Source organism: Talpa europaea (assembly GCF_964194135.1).
Source record: "Talpa europaea genome assembly, chromosome: 2".
Taxonomy (NCBI): Eukaryota; Metazoa; Chordata; class Mammalia; order Eulipotyphla; family Talpidae; genus Talpa; species Talpa europaea.
In genome coordinates, this window is record NC_140068.1 from 41,196,147 (window position 1) to 41,220,554 (window position 24,408).

At 34.5% G+C, this 24,408-nt stretch overlaps 1 protein-coding gene across 1 annotated transcript in view; it reads left to right on the forward strand.

The window, feature by feature from the left end:
- REV3L (REV3 like, DNA directed polymerase zeta catalytic subunit) overlaps positions 1–24,408 on the forward strand; it is a gene marked incomplete at both ends in the record, with an annotated part of 133,730 nt that overhangs the window by 18,186 nt on the left and 91,136 nt on the right. The window contains one exon of the mRNA XM_084228856.1: positions 23,829–24,018. Coding sequence (XP_084084982.1) covers positions 23,829–24,018 — 190 coding nt within the window. The remainder of the gene's footprint in view (positions 1–23,828; positions 24,019–24,408) is intronic.

The following is a 24,408-nucleotide window of genomic DNA, read 5'->3' on the forward strand; positions in this document are numbered from 1 at the left end:
TGAGGGGAGCAGCGGGCGGCAGGAGAGGTCTGCGCGCCATGTGGGATCCTCCTCCGGTGGCCGGGGAGCAGCCGGGGATCGACGCTGCAGAGGCCGCTGGCAGCTTCACAACCCAGCGCTCAACCGCTGCGCCACTGGGGAGGCCCCTAGCCTTTTACTTTCAACCCATTTACGTTTTTATATTTAAAATGGTTTCTTGTACAGTAATTAGTTGGGCTTGATTTTTTGTTTAGCTAGTCTGATAGTCTCTATATTTTAGTTGGTATTGTTAGATTGTTTATATTTAATGTAATAAGTAATAGAGTCGGTCTATGTTATGTTGTGTGCTAGTCATTTTCTATTCTATCTGTTCTTGCTTTTTTCCTCTATTGGATTGCTTGGAATTTTTTGAATTTCGGAATTTTAAGAATTATCCTTTTTGTCTCTATCAGTTGCTTATTACATCTGTGCTTGAAATTAATTTAGTGACAGTGCTGAGGTTTATAATATGCATTTGTAATTAATCACAGTCATACAGTAGACTATAGCTTTATATATAAAGACTTTACAACTATACTCTCATCCTTTGTGCTTTTGTTACACATTTTACTTTTATTTATGCTAACAACACACAATACATTGCTGCTATGTTTACTTTAGGTAGTTATCTTTTTTTTTTAAAAATATTTATTTGTCTATTTGTTTGTTTTGTTTATACAAGCACTGGGTACAGACAGAAGCGCGGGAGGGTGAGAGAATTCACCAGAGCCAGAGCGGGGAGCAGAGCAGGCAGAAGGACTGAAGTACACTGCTGAGGGGAGCAGCGGGCGGCAGGAGAGGTCTGCGCACCATGTAGGACCCTCCTCTGGTGGCTGGTGAGCAGCCGGGGATCGAACCGTTGCCGCAGAGGCTGCGGGCAGCTTCGCAACCCAGCGCTGAACCGCTGCGCCACCGGGGAGGCCCTAGGTAGTTATCTTTTAGATCAGTTGCTAGTAGAAAAAAATTTCTATTTTATTTCTAGTGTTGTTGATTTCTTTATGTGGATTCATATTTCATCTGCTTAAAGAACTTTCTTTAAAAACATTTATTGTAGGGTAAGTCAGCTTGTAATGGGTTATCTCAGTTTTTGTTTTTCTGACAGAGACCTTATTTTTATGACATACTTTTGCTTCGTGTAGAATTGTGGATTGCCTTCTTTTTCTTTCAGCACTTAAAAAATGTCACTTTGTTGTATGGCTTTCATAGTTTTGCTGTAATTCTTTGATTCTTTATAAGTAAAGTGACATTTTTGGCTATCCTTAAGATTTATCTGTGTTTAGAATTTATATGTTTTTACTTTTGAACATGATGTGTCTATTTGCTTTTGTTTGATATTCTTGCAACCTCTTGGTTCTCTCAGTTTGATATCTTTAATTTGGAAAATTCTTAGCCATTATCTCATTGTATGTTTCTTTTTAACTTGTTCTCTCTCCCTTTCTTACTGTGATTATACTTACATGTGTGTAAAGTCTTAAGGTACTGTCTCATGACTTTTGTATGATTTGTTTTGGGGTTCTCCCCCCCACTGTTTTTTGTTTTTGTTTTTTCCTGATAGGAGATTTATTCAGTGAGATTTCCTTGGTGATAATTGGTGTTGTTGCTATTCCTCAAGTATTGATATTTTAGAGGGTGAAACTGTAATATAGAGGCATATATTTATATTTTTGGCATGTCCTGAGATATTTCAAATTATAAGTAAAATGTAACTTTATAATTTTCGTCCTAACTAAGAAAGTCTGATTAGAGTTGGGGGCCATAAGATATGACCTAGGATTGTAGCTGTTGTAAAGATAGACTATAATAATTTGAATGAGTTAAGGACTTAGCAATTTTGGTTCTCCAATATCAAGAATATCTTATTTTTTTATGTTACAATTCATAGATTTTCATTCAATGCTTCTGTTACTATTTTAGATAATTAGAAAAATTAATATTGCATTTTATCAAGCAACTAGACCCATATGTTTACTTTCCTGGGACTATTAGAAGTAAAAAATAAATGAAGAATAACACAAGTAAGAAATAAAAAATGCTTTATTTTTATAGTCTTTTAATTGTGGAAGTGGTTTAAAAGTATATGGGATGCCTTTTAAGGAAGAGATTTAGTTTGTGCATAGAAGATTTAAGATCACTAAAAACTAATAAACCAATTAGTATAAATAGAACAAACAAAACTTTTGGAAATTCAGAGTGGAACAAATATTTGATGTTTTGAGTTCATCAGTAGTGATAAATGAGACTTAAATTTACTTTCTTTTTAAAATTATATGATAAATGAATAAAAGTAAATGTTATTTCAAAAAGAAGGTATGCTAATATTTATCATTTATATCAATTGAGGGGTGTCATATTACTAAAGAATCTGAGTATGTCTGATTCAGGTGTCTAAAAGTTTAATAATTAAAAAAATGCTTATATCAAAATCTGAAACTTCATGTTGTAGAACTAGTAGTAAACTTAAAGAAAAGTTGTTTGGGTGAACTGGTTCATTGTAAGAATGTTTACATGATCTAGTTTTTACTTAGTAAGATACCTTGTCATGAAACATTGTAATTTATCACAGAAAGTGTTTCCTTGACTCATGTTTCAGTAGTAGCTGGCAGATTTTGAGATGGGGAGAGCTCCAAGTTGATAATCAAGAATAGCCATATTAAAGGATAAGAAGCCAAATGCATGAAGCATTTGTTTTTGGGGCAGAAAACCCCAATATACACAGATTCTTTAAAAAAAATTATTGTTGGTGGTTTCTTGTTTAGTTTGTTAAATTCCCACAACAGTCCCAGGATATACTTAAGAGCAGAGGGTTCTCAACAGCTAGACTCTTTTTGGCTCTACATTTCCAATTGTAAAACTAAGTCAAGGATTTGCTTTTCTTCAGGAAAAAAGAGGACTCTTAAGGGGGTCAAAGGTACGTACAAACCAGTTACGAAGTATCTGGAATTATTACAATTCCATGATATACATGGGGTTGTAATGTATAAACACACAGAGAAAAAAAAGAAATGAAAGTGCATAGTGTTCCTTTATCCTAATATGGTTTTTTCAGTAATTATACTTTGACACATTGTAAGACTGGTGATTATTTATTGAAGAAAAGAGGAATTTTTTTTGTGTGTATGATCTTAAAAATTGATGACAATTCCTTACATCAAGATGTTGGACTTTCAAAACCATTCTCTGTCCATTTCCATTGTTACTGCTTTAGTGGAGGTCTCATTATTTTTGCTTGGACCATCATAATGGCCTCTGAGCTTGCCTTTAGCTTTACCTCTTTTCAAAATTCAGCCCTTAAAAATGTCACTAGAACAGTCTTTCTATAATCCAGCTTTCAATCCAAGCATTGACATGTAACAGTGGTACAGGACAACAGGTGAAAAATTGCCAATAACCTAAATGTTAAAAATATGAGGAGTATTTTCATCTATTTGGCATATATAGTCTGCTAGTCAGTCATCAAAAATCTTACAAAGAAAGAGGAAAATGTTCTATTGCTTAAGTGAAGACAATAGGTTTCAAATTAGTTTGTTACAGTATAATTTTTTTTAAACAAACTTTCTTTTAAAAGATTTATTTATTTATGCATACAAGAACTGGGGTACAGGCCAGACGTGTGGGGGATAAGAGGATTCACCAGAGACAGAGTGGGGAACAACAGAGGGATTGACTGAAATACACTGCTGAGGGGAGCAGCAGGCGAGACATGAGAGGTCTGCTGTGCCATGTGGGTAGCTCCCTGGCCAGCTTGTTATCAAACTCATGCTGTGCTGCAGTGGCTGTGGATAGCCTCATAGTGCTGCAACTTAACCTCTTGCACCACCAGAAAGGCCATACAGTATAATACTTCTGTTTGAAATATATATAATATAAACAGAAAAAATACATCAGAATGTGAAATACTTATCTCTAGGTACTAAATTTGAGTTATGTTGTCTTTAAACCATGTATTACTTTTTAATTAGGGAAAAATAAATAAACCAAACATACCATCTGTTTTCATTATTCTCCTGCTTGAAGCCATCTTTAGTTTCCCATATTCTACAGAGGCATTTCCCAAAATGTAGTCATGAATATACCTGCTTTAGAATCAACTAGAATACCCACTAAAAATGTTGATTCTTGGGGTCCAACTCAGACATACAGAATAAACTGTTGGGGTTGTCTTAGAAGTGTGCACTTCTAACAAGTGCCACCAATGATTTTTAAAGCTCTCAAAATGGCCTCCAGAAGAAAGGAAAACTCCACATAACATAAAACTTCTGTGATCTAATATTTGGATACTTTTCCAGCTTGATTTTCTTCCTCCCCAAGTACTTTTCAGTCTTTACTTGCTCTTTCCTGCATATATTATATGACTCTGCATTTGCATTTAGTTTAAAGAAAGCAGGAACTTTGGCTATTGTCGACATGGAGTGTCTGGCATAGTATTGTCCCTCATGGACTGAAGAATGAATGAATACCATTCCTCTGTATGGAATGATCATGCCCATTTGGTGATTTCTTCATTTTATTTTTAATTAAGCTAATATTAGGATACCCCCATCAGGTATCCACCACCAATTCACCCATATTCTGCCACCATAGACCATTGTACTTCTTCCCTCTTTGTTATTTCCCTCCCCACCCCCTCTGGATGCTTCAGTTGTGTAGTCAGTTTTCAAGGGTTAGTTTTTAAGCTTGTTTTTATCTGACTCTTATTTATTCTATAGATTTCATTTTAAAACTGCCCTGCCTGAGAGACTGCACTTCCATTGTGAGGCTTTTCTAACTTTTCTCAGTTAATTAGTCTTTTGTGCTACCCACTATACTTCGTACCTCTGATAGAGCAGTTACTACATTGATTTGCAAATTTTTGTTTTTTGGGGGGGCTGCTTATTGTTTTATTTGTCTAACTTCCCTGTTGAAGCATTAAGTTTCATGAGGGGGCAGATCAGTATGCTGCCAATCTTTGTGTCCTTTGTGCTTGGTGGCTGGACTCGCAATAAAAATTAGGGAAAAAACTCATGAAGGTAGCAGTTCACTTATATGAAGTACCTAGAATAGTCAAATTCATAAAGAAAAAAGTAGATTAAGGGCTGGGGAATAGAGAGATTGGAATTCACTGTTTAATTGGTACAGGGTTTCAATGTAGGATGAATGAAAAGTTCTGAAGATGGATAATGATAATGGTTGCTCAGTGGTCAATAATATATATGGATTTTTGGTGCCACTGAACTGTGTGCTCAAAAGGGGTTAAAATGTGAAATTTTATGTATATTTTAGCATACATAAAATAAAACCTCATGAAGGTAAAGACCTTGACCTATTCACTTCATTCTCAAGTTTCCAACATTGTTTTAATTGTTAAATTGTTTTCTTTTTGAAATTAAGTTGAATATACAGGAAAGCCCATATAAAATTCTGTAACAAACCAGCAGAACTTAAATCACAGATTTAAAAAAAATATTGTGATATTGCAAATAGTAATTAAAATTGACATGACTACCGACCGCTACTAATTAGCCTATGGTTACTATATACATTATATCATATATATATATTCACATGCAATAAAATTTTAATTATATAATAAGAAGAGTTTGGCAAATGGATGTAGTCATGTAACAGTTACAGGGCTGGGAGAGGGGCAGCCCAAACCCCACAAACCTGCCTATTCTATATAGGGTTCTGCCATCCGCCGCATCAACACAAAACATATGAGACTTTAATGGGAAGGAACTTTAATAAAACTAGGAAACAATACAGGAAAGGCAAAAGAATCTAGTTTTTAAATGAAGCACTCAAAGTTACCCATCCCCTTGTGGGTAAAAGTCCATCCATATGGGATTGGCCCAGAGCAAGGCAACAAAGCCTGCCACAAGTCTACAGCATCTTCCAGTGGGGACCCACAGAAAAGGGTCAGAAACAACCAGACAAGCCCGGAAGGAAAAGAGCAAAATCAAAATCAAGATAAAAGCTGCCATTGTCTCCTCACCACGGGTCTCACCCACATCTGTGTCACCCAGTCCACGACCAAAAGACAAGCACAGTTTCCTCATGTGTCTCTAGGCTCCATGCGCCTCCTCCAGGTCCCCTTCTGGCTCCATCCTGCTTCCTTCCTTCCTCAGTCTCCTCTGCAGCTTCCTCTCCCTGCTCAGCTCCACCCTCCCTCGGGTGGGGCAGGGAACCTGGAACCTCCCCCTTTCCTGGGGACCTCCCTGTTACATAACCACTATCACCACAGTTATGGTTTATATAATATTTTTATCACCCTAGGAAGTTCCCTTGTGCCCCTTTCAGTCAAATTTCCCTTCCTACCTCCAACCCCTATAATTACCGTGGTTTTACATTTTCTGGAATTTCATATAAATGGAATCATGCAGTTTTTAGTTATTTGTGTCTTCATTCACACTGTTGCATATCTCATTAATGTATTCCCTTATATTGGTATAAGTCATATTTCATTATACAGTTACAGCATTCACTAGAAGCTGGGAGTTTAGGTTGTTTCCACTTTGGTCTATTATGAGTAAAGCTGCTGTGAGCATTCACACACAAGATTTTGTGGGACTTTGTGTTTTCATTTCTCTTATAAATACTTAGGAGTGGAATTGCTGGGTTATAGGGTAAGTTTACTTCATTAAAAACCGCCAAACTTTTTAAAAGTAGCTGTACCATTTTGCATTACCTCCAGCAGCATGGGGAGGGAGCATAGTTTCTTCATCAACATTTGGTTCTAGTTCAGTCTTTTAAAAACTGTATTCTTTCCAGTGAGGACATAATGCATCTCATTTTAACTTTTTTGTTTTTTAAAGGATTTAGGATATTGAACATCTTTTCATGTGTTTATTACCCTTCATGTATCTTCTAAAAATTAAGTTTTCTTTCTTACTAAGTTAAAAGAAGTTATGTATACTTGACTCAAATCATTTGTCAGATTTTCTGCAGGTATTTTCTCTCAATCTGTGATTTCTTTCTTCATTTTCAATGGTATCTTTTAAGGAATAAAAGTTTTTAATTCTGATAAAGACTTTCTTTAATGATTTGTGTTTTTTGTGAACTCAAAAATGTTTGAGTTCAAAAATCTTTGAGTTCAAGTTCAATAAGGTCACAGATATTTTCATCAAGTGGAGGTTTTATGCCCACTGTTTTTAATAGAATGTAGTATGAACTATTCAAAATTCTAAGTTATTATTAGATAATCTGTTTTTGAAGTACTGATGAAGATTATTTTGGTCAGGATCTTTCTATCTTTGAGGTGCCCATAATAAAGTTTCCCTCATGAAACTTTAAAACTTGAATTTGGTTAAGGGAAAAAAAAAAAAGGCTTAAATACAGGTAGAGTACCAGACCTATTTTGTGCATTAAGATTTTAATTTTTGACTTCCTGATTATAGTTGATAGTTGCCCAGGAGTAGCTGCTCTTACGTTAACATTTATTACATTTAAGCCAATCTGTCAGATGTGTACCTGAAAGTGCTTTGTCATTTTCTCATTTACTAGGGTGAACAGAGGGCCTGTGTGAGTCAGACTTGAGAAGATAATGAAGTAGAATGCCCTTTTGCTAGGGAATTTATAGTCTAGAAGTTAGAAAGAGACAAATTCATACAAATATGAATGACAGAACCACTTAAAATATTCATTGACTCAACTTGCAATATATTGGACTGAATGAAAACTTGAGATGTTCAGAACTAGACGTAACTATGCTGATTTTTCCCCTGCCCTCTTTTGATTCTATTTCTTGATGCTGCTCCCTTTTTCTCTGTATTCTTTGGTGATCTAGCTTCTTATTCTTAAAATTTTCCAAATTCCCTGCTGAAACCCAGGACATTTCCTTACTTTATGAAGAATTGTGAATAAATAGCACATTATCTTATATGGGAACTTTCATGATTCCATTTCCTTTTGGGATAAATTGAACAAAAACTAACTTTTTCTCTTGTGCACTGACTGGGATAGTTTATAGATAATACCTCTGTCACCTCTTGAGCATGCTTAAGACTTATAGAATAAATACTATGCGGATTCATTTTCTGTAGTCATTCTACTCAGGTGTGTTAAGTTTCTTGGGGATACTAGCTTCTAACACAGACTGGTTGGTTGTCTTTCCCAGCCAGACAATGTAAGCAACAGATTGAGGAGAAACAGATATGAAATGTGCAGCTTTCTTTTATTAAGCATACATTAGAAAGATTTACAAAAATGTAAGACATTTTCTATCTTTGAACAAATTTTTAGAAAACAAAATGACATGTCATTTGTGTTAATAGCTTTAATATTTTTAATGAGTGAAAATGTGAATAACTCGAAATGGTCAGAAAATTAAATCTTGGGTAGGCAAAGTTTAGTAATGACATCAGCATAATTAAGAACTAGAAGTTTTTAATTAAAATTTTTTTATTAGTGTGTTGTGTAAGAAATACCAACCTATAAATTCTAACAAGCAAGTTAAAATTCCAAACAATACTCAAGCACAGTTTGTACCAGTGTAGTTCAGACATTTTGATTATATATTTTGATTATTGAATAATCTGATTCTTCTGTAAATATTTACAGATTCTCTTTTATGTACCAGAGACTGTCCAAGCCATTAAGAATAAGAGGAATTTATACCTTAGGAAAGAAGTCAGTAAGCTACAACCTTGAGTGTCAGATCCAGCCTCCATTATCTGTTTTTGCAGCCCCCATTACCTGTTTTTGAAGTAAAGTTTTGTTCTATCACAGCTCTTCCCATTTATTTACATATCATCTGTAGCTGCTTTTATGAGTCATTCAGTTGGATCTGAGTAGTTGCAACAGAGACTATTACCTACAAAGTCTAAAAACTTAGTATTTGTCCTTATAGGAAAAATTTGCCACTCCCTGCATAGGGTGATTATATCTATATTTCAGTGTGAAAAGTTTGATTTATTTTTGCAGTGTCAAGGCCTTCTTATTAATCAGGTCTTAGACTTCGACCAAATTTAATATTTAGAAAGAGGTTAAAGCACTGTCTTAAATCCTGACATAGGATTAGAATTCTTGGTTTCATTCATTAAGACCATAGGATTGTTTTGTCTCAATTAATTTCTGACTGGATTTGAAATAATCTCACATGAGGGCATTTGGATTTGCTTGTGATTCAGAACACATGTGGTCTGGTATTTGGCAACAGGCTAAAGGCCAACTGTTGTAACCACCCACATAACGTCTCTTACAAACCATCAAGTGTTTTCTGTAATTTTAGCAATAAAAACAGATTTTCCCCCCGCTATGGTATGTTAAAACAAAAAATAATAAGCTTTAAGATGGTAGGTATATGAAAATTAGCTTGTTTTCAAATATTAAAATTAAACACAGAAGTTCAAGAACTACCAGCTTGTCTAAACGTGCTTGTGTGATCAGTAATAATTATAAAGCTCTTCTGTGTTCATAATTGTCACTGCGTTGGTAAAACGGTCTTACACAGATTTGCATGAAGTTATTTGGCCTTCAAGTTTCTGCCACTGTAAAGAGAAAATTCTGTTACTCATAATAAATATGTGCTTATCTCTTTGAAAATGCCATAGTCACTAATCTCAATTTCAATCATTAAATTCTCCTAGTGCTCCTCAGTAGGACTCCTCAATTCCCTCTGAGAGAATCCAAGAAAGAAAAAGTAGAGTCCCTTTGATTTTGGGGGATTTTAATAACTAAATAACCATTCACCCTAGTTTACATAATAATTAATAGTACCATCCTAAAAACCCCAGTTTGGATAACAAATTATATGGTTGCCCTGTTTATCTGTAATCATATTGCCCTTTGAACAGCTGAATCTGCTCTAAAATTAGATTTAACCTCAGCATTTATTCTAGTGCTGACTCATATCTCACAGGTGAGTTGGATTGGTTACTGCAGGACCGCACAGTTGTTAAAGTGAAACTTGCTCTGTCCACTGGCTCATTTGATAATAAGAACCTAGATTATGTGTCTGTGGCTCAAAGTCATCTGAATTCCCAGTGCTAAAAAGGAACATTTTGTATACTACCACATCACCTGTGAACTGTCATCATTGTCCCTTGTGCTCTTTCCTCCTCTTTTTTTTTTTTTTAAGATATATTTATTTAAGCACTGGGTACAGTCAGAAGCACGGGAGGGTGAGAGAATTCACCAGAGCCAGAGCGGGGAGCAGAGCAGGCAGAAGGACCGAAGCACACTGCTGAGGGGAGCAGCGGGCGGCAGAGGTCTGTGCGCCATGTGGGACCCTCCTCTGGTGGCCGGGGAGCAGCCAGGGATCAAACCCAGCCTGGGATCAAACCGGTGCTGCAGCAGAGGCTGCGGGCAGCTTCGCAACCCAGCGCTCAACCGCTGCGCCACCGGGGAGGCCCTTTCCTCCTCTGTTTTAATCCCTCTCCCTCCTCTGCTGAATGTCTCTGCTTTATAGTTGCCTGCTATTTTGTCTTTTTTCCCCCTGACCTCTTACTTATTTTCCCTATATTCCTCTCATAAGTGAAACCATCCAATATTTTTCTTTTTCCTTCTGACTTATTTCACTGAGCACAATGCCTTCTAGTGCCATCCATGTTGCTGTGAATGGCAGTTTATCTTTTTTGATTGCTGAGTAGTATTTTGTTTTTATATATACCACATCTTCTTGAGACATTTATCTGCTTTTGGGCATTTAAGTTGTTTCCATATCTTAGCTATTGTAAATAGTGCTGCAGTAAACATAGGAATGCAAGTTTCCTTTTGAATTAATGTTTTTGTGTCTTTTGCGTAGATTCCTAGGAGTGGAATCACTGGGTCATGGTAGCTCCATTTTTAGTAGACTGAGCAACCTCCAGACAGCTTTCCATAGTGGTTGGACCTGTTTGCATTCCCACCAGCAGTGTAAGAGGGTTCCTTTATCTCCACATCCTCACTAGCATTTGTTGCCAATTTGTTTTAATATGGGCCATTTTCACTGGTGGTGTCTCGTTGTGATTTTGATTTATATTTCCCTGATTTCATATACTTTTTCTATCTCCCTTACCTTTTTTATATTTTTCCCTCCATTTTTTTCCCTTTCTGCCTTTTTCCAGTTTCCTTTTCCTATTTATGCCTGTTAAAAGCCTACCCACCCTTTGAAGTGCAGTGTAATTATCACTTCCATGAAGCCTTGCCACACGCCATTCAATCTCATTTTTTCTCTGGACTCCCTGAGCATTTTTATTTCCATTTCTATTATGTCGAATAATGTAACATGGTTGCCCCAACTCTACCCACAGCTCTTTAAAGGCAAGAACCTGTATTTAAAATCAATTTTAGAATCCACATTACCTATTAAAAGCCTTTTAGATACTGTATATTTAGTTTGTATTCAGTAATTGGTGTCTTCCCCTAAATTATTTAGAACAGCTAGGCCAGAAGATATTTTAGAAGGATATTTGCTTTGTGAACTTTGTGAACTTTGTAAGGGTAACTTTAATGTGCTGTTTTCTAAATTTATTGAATACTTTTAATTTTCTTTATTTTACCTGTATTCCTTTTAATACTTTGTTGTCCCTAGGTAGATGTATATTCTCATGACACTTTACTAGGACCTGAAGTTTCAATTCTTAGTTCTTCCCAAGAGAATTTTCCAAGAGTTTCTTGTGTTGTTCTCCCATTTCCATTGTATCTTCAGTTAGTTCTTAAAAACAATGAGATGATCAGTTGCATGACAACTTATTATTTGTCTTAGTCATTGTTTTCTGTAAATATCACTCACCCTGACCATTATATTTCCAGGGAAGAAGTAGAATGAAAAGTGTTGTTCTGTTTGTCAGATGAGGAAAGCATACCTTAAGCATTAACTTGCTTTGTAAAATTTTTCTAATGGCAAAAAAGAAAAATCAGCAGCTGGCTTTATATAATCCCGGGATTTTTTTCTTTCAAATAAGTTTAATTACATTAGATTGGAGCAGGGCAAGTGTGCAACTAGCTTCTTAAGCATATTATCTTAGCTACATCAAAATTTTATATTTTGTTTTTTAGGAAGTTCACAGGAATTTTCAGAACCTAAAACCAAAAGTTGAAGCAAAATACCAAACAGCTGAGTTTGCATGGGTGTTAATTATCAAATCATCATTTGTTCTTGATCTAGTGACTGGCAGTTGAGAAATTTTGTTAGAGAATTCTGTTCAGTAGTACTCTGCTCACGTCTTAATCTTAGTTTTCTTCTCTCACGGAATAGTTTACATTTTATTTCACATGAATTATGAGCTAAGGATTGTGACTTAACAGTTATGGAGAGATACTGATAGATTTTATAAATCAGGGATTAGAAATGGATGATTGATAGACTTGAGAAGAGACTTGAGAAGAGACTAAAAGTTGCCTAGAAATGATAGAAGAGTACTCCTCTTGACAGTTTTTAAGAATAAACAGAAAAAAATTGGTGGGCATGTAAATTATTTTTATTAGGATAGATCATAGGTTTAATTTGGGGGGCACGTTATTTGAGAAATGTTAGGTAATTTGGAATCATTATGGGCAGTAGTAAAGATTAGGAGGTTTTTATTATGGAAGAAATGTCAATGTTGTAAACTGTACAGCTATTCTTAAAAACTTAATGTATATATTTGATACATAACCTTTAAAAGTTTCACAGTGATTTTTAAATATTCTAGTATTTCTGTGATGTGATTGTAAATCGGCACCTCCCTATATATTTAAATTAATTGTATTTGATAAAATATATATGTCTACATACATGTGTGTAAATATCCCTTGTCCTCCCCCCACATCTTACCACATCAACAGGGCACCTATTCCAATAACAGATTATAGAGAATGAATTGGAAAGGTCATACTTTAAGGAGTTTCTAGAGAACCCCAAGACAACAGAAGAGACAAAAGTAAGGACACCAGAGAAACTTTTGGCATCTGAAACTCCTGGCTAGTTATGACAGAGATTTTGGAATTGTCAAACTGTGAATTTAAAATATTTAATACACTAAGGGTTCTAATGGAAAAAGCAAGAACATAGCTAATATAAACAGAATGAAACTTTTTTTTTTAAGAATTTATTTATTTATTTATACAAGCACTGGGTACAGTCAGAGCGCGGGGTGGGTGAGAGAATTCACCAGAGCCAGAGTAGGGAACAGAACAGGCAGTCCGACGAAATACACTGCTGAGGGGAGCAGCGGGGAGCAGGAGAGGTCTGTGCGCCGTGTGGGACCCTTGCCCTGCGGCCAGGGATCGAACCCGCACTGGGCTGCGGGCAGCTTCGCAACCCAGCGCTCAACTGCTGTGCCACTGGGGAGGCCCAAGAATGAAACTCTTGAGAATGAAACTCTTAAGAATGAAAAGGAAATTCTAGATATCAAAAGCACTATAACAGAAATTGAAGAATGCCACTGATGGGCTTATCAGAAGCTGAAGAGAGGAAGGAGGAAAAGAAACATTGGAAATAATAATAGCTCATAATTTTCCAAAATTAATAGCAGACACCAAACCATCAGTCCTGGATACTCAGAGAATACCAAATAAAATAGAAACCAAATTTACACCTAGGCAAATCATATTCAAACTGTAGGAAAACAGAGAGAAAATCTGAAAGAAGCCAAAGGGGAAAAAAACAACCACAGAAAAAAAGGAAAAAAATTATATTTGACATTTCTACAAACAATGCAAGTGACAAGAGAGTGGGATGAAATGTTTAGTATTGAAAAGAAAAATTACCAATCTAGAATTCTGTATACATCGAAACTGTTCCTTCAAAAGTGAAGGAGAAATAAGAGCTTTCTCAGGCAAACAGAAGTTGAAGGAATATGTCTCCAGTAAGAAGTTAATACTTGCCTTATTAGAAATGTTAAAAGAAGGTCTTCCGGGGAAAAAAAGACAAAAAAAAAAAAAAAAACAAAAACCAACACCATTCAGGGAAAAGGAAAATGATGCAGGTCAGAAACTCAGATCTACATAAAGGAAGAGCCTTTAAGAAGGAGTAAGTGAAAGTAAAATAAAACCTTTTGTTTTCTTACTCTTATTTGATGTAACAAATAACTGTTCAAATAATAGAAGCAATGTATTGTGATAATAGCATTATGGGTAAGTGAAGTGAAGGATGGTAAAATTACAAGGGACAGGAGGGAAGATTTTATTTACAGTTATATAAGGTACCAGTACTACTAGTGTAGCACATGGTACACTTGTCCCTTATCCTCAGGGACTGTTCTAAGACCTCCCCATGAATGTCTGAAACTGTTAGTACTGAATCCTATATACTATGTTTTTTCCTATGCATATGTATGATAAAGTTTGATTTACAAGTTGGGCACTATCAGATTAATAAGTAATAAAAAGAACCATTACAATAATATACCATAATAAAAGTTACGTGAATGTGCCCCTGCATGCACTCTCTCTTGCTTTTGAAAAATTTTATGAAGTGTTTGGATATTGTGGTTTCAGGTAACTGAAACCACAGAAAACAAAACTCAAATAAGAGGGCCACTATATAGTAGTATATAGTGTATATGTATACACACACACGTAGTATATATTTGGACTTTGATTAGATAAAAATGTAAACTCTAAAGCAACCACTCCAAAAATTTAGTTTTTTCTTTTAAAACTTTAAAGATGTCCTTTCACTAACTTCTGATTTGCATTGTTTTTGGTAAGTTTGGCACTCTGTGTGTGCCCCAAACTCTGGATGTCTAATTTTCATGATTTATTACACTAACTTAATCAGGTCCCTTTGTGTCCAATTGTATGCTTAGTAGAACTAAGAGTACTGGCCCTGTCATTGCCCACTGTAAGTAAAACATAGTCCTAAAACTTTTGTCATGTACAAAATATAGGATATTTGGAGGGCTGGGTTGAGGGGTGGGAACAACCTATGGCACGCCTTTTGACAGAGTAAATGTTAAATAGAGTGTAGTAGTTTTGTTTTGTTACCATTGTTTTTATTGTCTGAAAAACCTCTCATATTTATTGTTCTTTCTTAATCTTTAATTTCTTTATCTGTTTTTGGTAGTGATCATTTCATTGTAAATGGAACATCTCTAATTTGACAATCTAGTCTTACTCAAGGCTTAAAAATACATCATTAAATGAAAATAAATATGGAGAAGTGGCTTTAGTGACTAATATTTCTATTTCTCTCAATTTATTCATAATTCTATGATACAAATGCAGTAATTCATTTTAATGAATTGATTAATGGTATATTAAAAATTAAGTCTTCTCATTATAAGTCTCCCAAGAAAATAACAAATACAAATAGGTTAAATTATGTAACAGCTTTATTCAGATATAGTTCACATTCTACATAATTTACCTATTCGAAGTGTATAACTCAATGATTTTCAGTATTTTCACAAAGTTGTACAACCAATACCACAATTGTAGAACATTTTTATCACTCTAAAAAAATGCTGTGTTCAGTAGCAGTCCTACCCATTCCATCCAACACTTACAAACACTGATAACCCCTCTGTTCCTACACATTCACTTATTCTGGACATTAAGTATAAACTGAATTGTAAATAGGTGATTTTTCATGTCTGGTTTCTTTAACTTAACATCTTTTGAAGTTCATCCATGTTGTTGCATATATCAGTACTTTATTCCTTTTTATGGCTATTGTATGAATATTCCATATAATATTTATCCATTATCAGTTGATGGACATTTGGGTTGTTACGACCTTTTGGCTATTATGCATAATACTGCTCTGAGCATTCATTTACAAGTCTTTGTGAGGATGTATATTTTCATTTATCTTGGCTATATATCCAGGAGTAGGATTGCTGGTCATATAATAAACTATATTTAAACTTTTGAGGCACTAAACAGTCTATTTTCCAAAGCAGCTATACCATTTAACATTCTTACCAGCAGTGTATGAGGTTTCCAGTTTCTCTACATTTGTTACCTGATTTTTTGATTATAGCCATCCCAGTGGGTGTGAAGTAGTATTTCATGTGGTTTTGACTTGCATTTCACCGATGGCTACTGATGTTGAACATCTTTTCATGTTTTTACTGGCATCTGTATATCTTCTTGGAAAAGATATTTCTATCCTTTGCACATTTTAAATTTGGGTTGTCTTATTATTGAGTTCTAAGAGTTGTTTATTTTAGATTCAAGTTCCTTATCAGTTATGATTTCCATGAATATCTTATTTTATGCATTTTCTTTTTACTTCCTTATAGATAGGTAAAATTTAAAGGTCTTTTAATGTTCAGCTACCATAAATTATGGTTGAATAATTTACTAGATTTACATGATTTAATTACCTATCATTTTATTTATGTGTCTTTAAAGGAAAATTTAGACATGTATATACAAGTTTGATCAGTAAGTTTATCTTGATTAGTTTGTAATAATAATTTAAATCGTGAGGTGAATTTTCAAACTGTAATCAGATTGTTAATTTTGCTTTGAGACTTTGACTTACTTTTAAATTGAAATGTCACAAAGATTCTGGCTAAAGTGTCTGAAACTAAAACTATGTATTTTACAAGCCAGAATTTTATTTTGAGCTAAGACTAATAAGCAGTCATTATTGTTATGGCATTTAGTCTATTCACTACATGTGGACATTTAGCAGTTTTTTTCTAATGTTCAGAAGGGCAGGTTTATTAGAGAAAGAGAGAAGAAGGCACCTGCATAGACACAGGCAGGCACTCTTGAGTGGAGGCTAGGCTTTCTTGAAAACTATGAATACCACATTGTGTGAATCTTTAAAAAGCAATATCCATATGAGATTCACAGTCACTATGAAAATGTAGGTTTTCTTTCTATAATAATTTCAGACTAAATTACATATGAACTGGGCATATCACTTTATTTGCTTCTTGACAGATTGATCATAAAAGAATTTATATCTTATATTTTGCTATTTGCTATCTCACTGTTATTAAGAAAATTGATCCCCAATTCAGTCCCTTCTGGTCCCCTTCCAAATAGGTGAAGATGGAAGAACATTATAAAATTATTCATTAACTGTTGAAAACAAACCATCAGGAGAAGGTGAAATGATAGCAGCTGAATTTTCTACTAAGCTCAGTTCAACGTTCTCTTAGTTAACCAGTTTGAAAAAGACATTCTGTTGTGTTGGTTTTCTAACAACAAATTCTCACTTCTTTGACATCAACTGTGGTTCTACAATTCAGTTCAATTGTTATAGTATCTGAAGTTAGTTCAAATTCCCAAAGGGAAAGCAATCAGTACCAAAAGATTGCCTCACTTCATATGCCAGCCACAAATGGAATTCCCAAGCTACCAATACTTTTGCGCAATTGACTAGATATTTGGGCATTCCCATACTCTTCCCCTGAGGTTCAATAAATTGCTAGCAGAACTCAGGAAAACACCATATTATACAGTTTTACAATAAAGGATACCAATGAATGGCTAGATGAAGAGACATACGGGACATGGGTCAGAAGGGTCCTGAGCTCAGATGCCTCTGTCCCTGTGGAGACAGGATGTATATAGATACATTCACCAATGAGAAAGCTCCCTCAAACCTCATTGTTCAAGAGTTTTTATCAAAGTTGCATTACAGGGGCACAATTGATTAAATCATTGACCATTGGTGGTTGAGTTAAATCTTAAGTCCCTTTCACCTCCTTGAGGTGAGGCAGGGAGTAGGGGACATGGGATTAAAAGCCCCAACCCAGTAATCATATAGTTCATTCCTCTGGCATCCAGCTCACAGTTGTGTCTCACAGTAGGATGTGCTTCCATTATGAGAGGCACAAATGAACTGAGATCAGTTAAGGGACAGCAGATTTATATAACTTACCTTATTGAACTAGTACTATTGTGTTTTCATATTCATGCAGTTCATTTCTTCCTCTGTCTCTCTCTGCATCCCTTTCAACCCCTTTCTATCCAGTAAATAAAATTACATTTGGTGTGACTTTACTGTATATAAACTTATATATAGCAATTGTGATAATTGCCACAATAGACTGATACAAGTGCCAGTGTGATCAATAAACATATTTTAAAGTTAATTTTGTAGATTAAGGAAGGTGTATATAGTTGAATTAGCAAAGCAGTTGGTCTTTTGAGAATGAGATATGGTTATTCCTTCAGTAATGAGATACAGCTAGTGTTTTCTACCTTTTACTAATCATATTCTTTTTCTTCAGAAAATACTCTGTAAGGCTTTTTCCTTTTTCTTCATTGGTGAGTCTTCTGCTTAGAGTATATTAACAAATTCAAGGGAGTGTATTGAGCATGTCTAAGACTTACATGAGATAAAAGGATTCTAATCCCCAGAGTTTCTTTGAAAGTAATGCTTCTGTAAATCCTCATTTTTGCATAGTATTTTAAATTGTACTGGTGAATGTAAAAATGGGAAAAATTGATCTTCCCCACTGAGTAGTAAGCTACTGGCCAGGACATAATGTGACATTTGGCCACTTGTGCAATTCTCTATAGTTTTACATTTGCCCTTTTGCTATTTTTTTTGTCTCATCTTTTTTGTTGTTCTATTATAAACTTATTTTATGCTAAGTAGGTATTTTCTGGTATATTATTGTAATTGTTACTTATATACATTTTATTAAGTTATTTTCTTGCTTGTCTAGGCCATTATACTTAATATATTAATGCTAAAACAATCTAGTTTGGATGAATTTTAATAGTATATAAAAACCTTTGCTCCAGTATAAATTGCATCTTTGCACTTTATAAACCCGTCAACACTACTTCTAATTTTTATTCTATGCACCTATTCTAGAAATGAGATAGAAGAGTCACAAAAATACACATGCTTATTAGCCTATGTAGTTACCTTGCCTGGTCCTCTTTATTGCTTATAGTGGGTAAGTTGCTGTTTGTTGTCCTTTTACTTCAGCCTGAAGTAGTCTTTTAGTATCTTTTGTAGGGCAGGTCTGCTAGTGACACATTTTCTTCATTTTAGTTTGTGTAGCAATGTTTCAATTTCTTCTGTTTTTCTCACTTCACTGAATTCTTCATTTTTGAAGATTATTTTTGCTAGATATAGAATGTTTGGTTGTCAGCCTTTTTCTTACCTTATCTGTCATCCCACTGCCTTCTGGCCTCCATGGTTTTTAGTGAGAAACCAGCTGTTAACCTTATAAGAATATTTGAACATTATGAATTGCTTCCCGCCCCCCCTCGCCCCGCCATGTTTACAATTTTCTCTTTGTCTTTTGATGGTTTATGTGTCTGTGAATCTTTATAAATTTGTCATGCTTGGAATTTAGAGATTATTTAGAAAAGCAAATTAATGTTTTCCATCAAAACTGAAAATTTTGGCCCATTATTTTTCAGATATTCTCTATATCTTTTTTCCCCTCACCTCTTCTTCTGAGACCATATAAGTATACATTAGTGTGCCTAATGGAGTTGTGGAAATCTCTGCAGCTCTGTTAGTTTTTCTTCATTCTTTTTTTCTCTTTGTTAATCACCTGACTTGTCTCAAGTTCATTCATTCTTCTGCCAGTTTCCTTTGATTTTTTTTTTAACTAGACATGAGTTATTTTCTTTAATGAGACATGATTTCCCTTAGTTCACTGAAATATTTACAATAGCTGGTTTAAAGTCTTTGTCTAGTAAGACCAGCATCTTGGCTTCCTCAGGAAGTTTCTAGTCTCTGTTTTTTTTCTTTATGTATGGGCCAGACTACACTGTTCTTTGTATGTCTTACCATAGTTTTCTGTGTACATACTAGGGTTGCTTTTTGGCTGTTTGTTTGATAGCACTGTAGTTTCATTTAAAATCATGATCCTGTATAGATTAAAGTTTGAGAGTTGGGAAATGGGCTTTGTAAATTTTTTAAGTATTTATAAGTATTAAGGTTTGTAAATTACAAAATAAACTTTTTAAATTCAGTCTCCAAACATACTCGTCAGCCAGCGTGATTTTGACTGTGCTTGGCAATTAGCTTGTTTGTAAGGGAAAAAAAGACATTAAACTTTTCTATTATGGATGATGTAGAAATTTAATGAATCAGAACAGGGATTGGTAAACTACTATCCATGGGGAAAAAAATCTCTCCTGTTGCTTGTTTTTGTAAATGAAATTTTATTGAAACACAGCCATGCCCATTCATTTAAGTGTTTATGTGACTGCTTTCAAGCTACAACAGCAGAGTTAAGTAGTAGTATCAGAGACAATATGGCCCACAAAGCCTTAAATATTTACTGTTTGCCACTATTCAGGAAGAAATTACAGGCCCCAGAATTAGAGGAATGGTACATATTAGTTTTTCTAGTTGTAAAAAATGGATCTATAAAAATACCGCCAATTTTGATACAGACAGACTGACAGGACTTTAGATGCACAATTTATTTAAGAGACTAAATCTAGGCATTAAAATATAGAAGAAAAAATGTGGGGAAATATGTGAAATGTTGGGATACAGAGGACTTAATGTTTAGTGTAATTCTAAGTTCTGTGAAAAATTAAAAAGCATCAAATTATTGGCCATTACAGAGGCACCTGCCTTAGTATAGAAGACCTGCTTAAATGCAGTTCGAAAGTAACCAACCCCACAAAGTTTTGCCATGATATCTTTAAAAATTACAGTTATGCTTGAAAAATTTATATAATGCTTTCCTAAAACAACTTTGCTGCTGTTTCTGAATTAGGCAATTCAAACTCGTTAAAAAATTTTTCTGAAACTTGTATACATATGCTTAAACTCCCGAAGACCATCTTTATTCCTACTATAATTTGTTGCCTAATTCAGTTTGACATTAACCCTAAGAAGACATCCAGAAAGTAGGGATTTTTCTTTTTTGGAGCCACATTACATAGAAATAGCTAATGTCCTAAAGTCTTTAAGAATCCCAGTTTATTTAATAAGGTTCCAAAATAGCATAACTTTGACTAATTACATAAAAATTCTTAAAAGAATCCTGTGTGGAATTCCTTGGATAGTGGAAAAGCCACTGAGGTCACAAGTTAACTAGGTCCTCTTAGTAGTTAGCTAGTGACCTCTTAACTAGGTTACTCAATAGTTGTTGAAAAAACCTGAGTTCCTAGTATGAGAAAGAAGGCACTGATTTTAAGACATTTTCTCATAGCTGAACCTAATCCTAACTGATAGGGGTTCACGTAAATTAGTTTATCTGTAAGGGGCCTTACAGCTCTTTGGCTTCACACACTTGTAGGGTAAAACTACAGGGAAATTAATAGAAGTGGCCTGTGTCTTCTTAATATAAAGCAATGCTATTATAGAACTATTAAATTTTACAAATGATAAAAGAATTTTACAAATTCTTAGAAGATATGCTGTTGCTAAAAAGAAATTGACTCACATATTCCTTTGAACACATTTTTTTCCCTTATTTAACATTGAGGGCTTTTTAAAAAAATTTTGTCATGTTTCCCATTATTTTCTTTTCTTTTCTATGATACGTATTCTACAATACAGTAACGTATTTTATAGTAAAGCGACATGCTGTGCCAGGAATTGTTTGTGCTTTAGTTGCTTTTAGGAGGTTCATTTTAGGGAACATGAGAGTAAGACCACCATAGGTACTGGAGAATCAGAGGGAGGTATGTCCATACTGATAAAATAACTGCAGCTTTGCATGGGATGTCAGGACATTCAAAGTAGCAAAGTGCATTAAGTTGTGAATCTTCCAACATCCATGTCCTCTTGTAGCCCTGACGGTAGTTCATTAGTTGTATAAAGTCCTGTTTTCATAGATTTTGTTTTTTCAGATACACAAAGACTTTCATACTATTCCTTTCTCCTTTAAGCAATTTATTTTACTGAGTTTGTTCTTTTAATAAATATTTATTAAACACATACTATGTGTTTTGTCCTGGGTCTTGGGGATATTGTGTTCATTTTGACAAACCACAATCTCTTAAAGAATCTGTTTTTAAATGGGAGAGTCAGATAAGAAAATAGACATTTATAATATAAAATAAGAACAAAGGAGTTAGGATTGAGCCAACATTAACTTTTTTTTAATTGAACCAACATGTTTAAATAGAAAGAGCATCAGTTTTAGATTTTGTTGATCAGATCCTGATGCCATTAATAGCAGTGTGACTTTGTGAAAGTTAACCTTTGAGATACTTGCAAGGTTGTAAATTATAGAAGTAAGTGTATTAGTCTAGTATCTGCTGAATAAATTGTTTCTGTTTTTTCCCTAAATCATACACCACAAATTATTCTAATTCCGGAGGCTATAGATAGGTTATTTCTCTGGCTCCTAATTTACAGAACATGTGAAAGGCGAATATTAAAATATATATATGAAGTATGTGAACACCCTGCCTTATTTAAAAAAAAAGACTTGGTAGAAATCAAATTTTGAAATGTTTCTTTTCCATTATTAAGATACACATACTGTAAAATGAGTATCTCAAGAGTTTATGGTATTGCTATAAATATGTTATTGAACTACTAACTCCATGGGCACTAGTCTTAGATTTATCTGTCAACTTGAAAGTGAACACTTCTTTGTCTCTTCACCTTCCACACCTCATGGTTTAGAATGCTGTTATTCTTAACCATATTGTGGTTTATGTCCAGAAGGGTAAAAACTAGAACCTTTTTATCAGAGATGTTTAAAAAATGTTCAAGTAGATCATCATCAAAATGATTAAATGTATTAAGATTCACTGGTCATTACAATTTGAATTTTTCTATTTGAAAAATTCAGAAACTGTGATATTTAGGAAATAGTATTGTAAACAAGACAGGCTGGTGCTATTCGTTATTAAATGTATAAACAAGATACCAACAAAACATAGAACATTTTCTATGAGTCTTCTAAATTATAAATAGGAAATAGTAATAAAACTGATTTTTTTGGTATGTTCCTATCAAAAGAAGCCATCCATGTGAAGCAGAGTGAAATAAGTCTTGGAGAAGAGCCCAAAGATTGTATTGGCAGGACTGTACAGTGATAGAGTGACAGTGTGAAAGTGTAGTCCATGAGAAATAGAGATGTATTCTTCCATCACCGTTGATCTCTCTGACCTAGACAAATAGTATGTACCAAAAGAGAACTTGAAGACAGGCTTCCATACAGCCTGCCAGATTCATGAGAGTAATGGTGCGTCTGTTTATTGTTGCTTTTGTTGTTATTTAACCTTGTCATGGATATGTTACTGTTTCTGTAGCAGTACTTTTGTGGCTTCTTACACATACTACTTTCCTTATCATGATGGTACCTGGTTGTTGACAAATCAGCACCATTTACCCCTTCTGTTCTTTTCCTGGGAAGTGTGTGTGGTTATGTTTTTCCTCTCTCACTTTGATTCCTGTTTCCCATTCTGCCAAAGATGCAATTTAGATATCCAGAAATCCATTGTAGATAATCCATAGGGTTTGTTTTTGTCATGGTTTTTTTTTTTTGTTTGTTTGTTTGTTTTTTTTACCCCTAATAGCAAATTTCCTTTTTACCTTCTCTTTGCCCAGCTTCCCCGGAACAAAATTCAACTGTTTTTACTCTCCTTTCTCTCAGAACTGTCTCTGTCTTAGGGAAGTCTCTTGTTTGAAAATATTTACACCAAGACACACATTCACTGATTTATTTAGTAAACTTGAAGAATTTTTGTAGGCTTCTTAATGATGTGCTGCTAAGTGTTATTACAGGGCTTTCAGTGACATTACAAACACTAGTTAGATTGTGAAGGCGAAGTAGTCACACATTTTCACCAAAGCTACTATTTAAACCATATTATAATACTTATGTTTATACAAAGCTTCTAAATGTTCTATTGTAAAATAAAATATAATCTAGGTGGCTTTAACAGTGGATTTATTCAACCTTTACCTTAGCTAAGCTGTGTTTTCTTTAGAAATGTAAATGACTTGCATTCTGAACTTTGTAATATCAAAATATTTAAATGCATCTCAAGACTAAACTTTCCGATGTGTTACGTTTTAGGTCAGAAGACATGTCTTCATCTACATGGCATCTTTCCTTACCTCTATGTGCCATACGATGGTTATGGACAGCAGCCAGAAAGCTATCTTTCTCAGATGGCATTCAGTATCGACAGAGCTCTTAATGTGGCTTTAGGCAATCCATCTTCTACTGCTCAACATGTGTTCAAAGTGTCATTAGTATCAGGAATGTAAGTATATGATAACATCTTTTAAATTTCCATTTGCATTTCAATTGCTGTTGTTAAAAGAAAATTCAAATACATTTTTTTGAATTTTACCTCTAATTTTTCTTTTAACTCTAATCTAACTAATAGAACTGGGGTCAATTTCTTGCTGTAATTTTTTTAAGGCAAAATTCCATCGCAATGAGAGATAGATGGTTAACAACAATGATTTTAGTTTCAACTTTTTCCTATTTCTTTCCTCCCCATAACTTTAGATGTTTATGCAGTTCATTAACAGATATTTTCTGAACACTTTGTATGTCCTAGGCACTGTTCAAGGTAGTTTTTGATGAACAAAACAAAGAATTCTTCCCTTGTTGAGGTTACATTCTGGTAGTGGGAAACAAAGTAGTT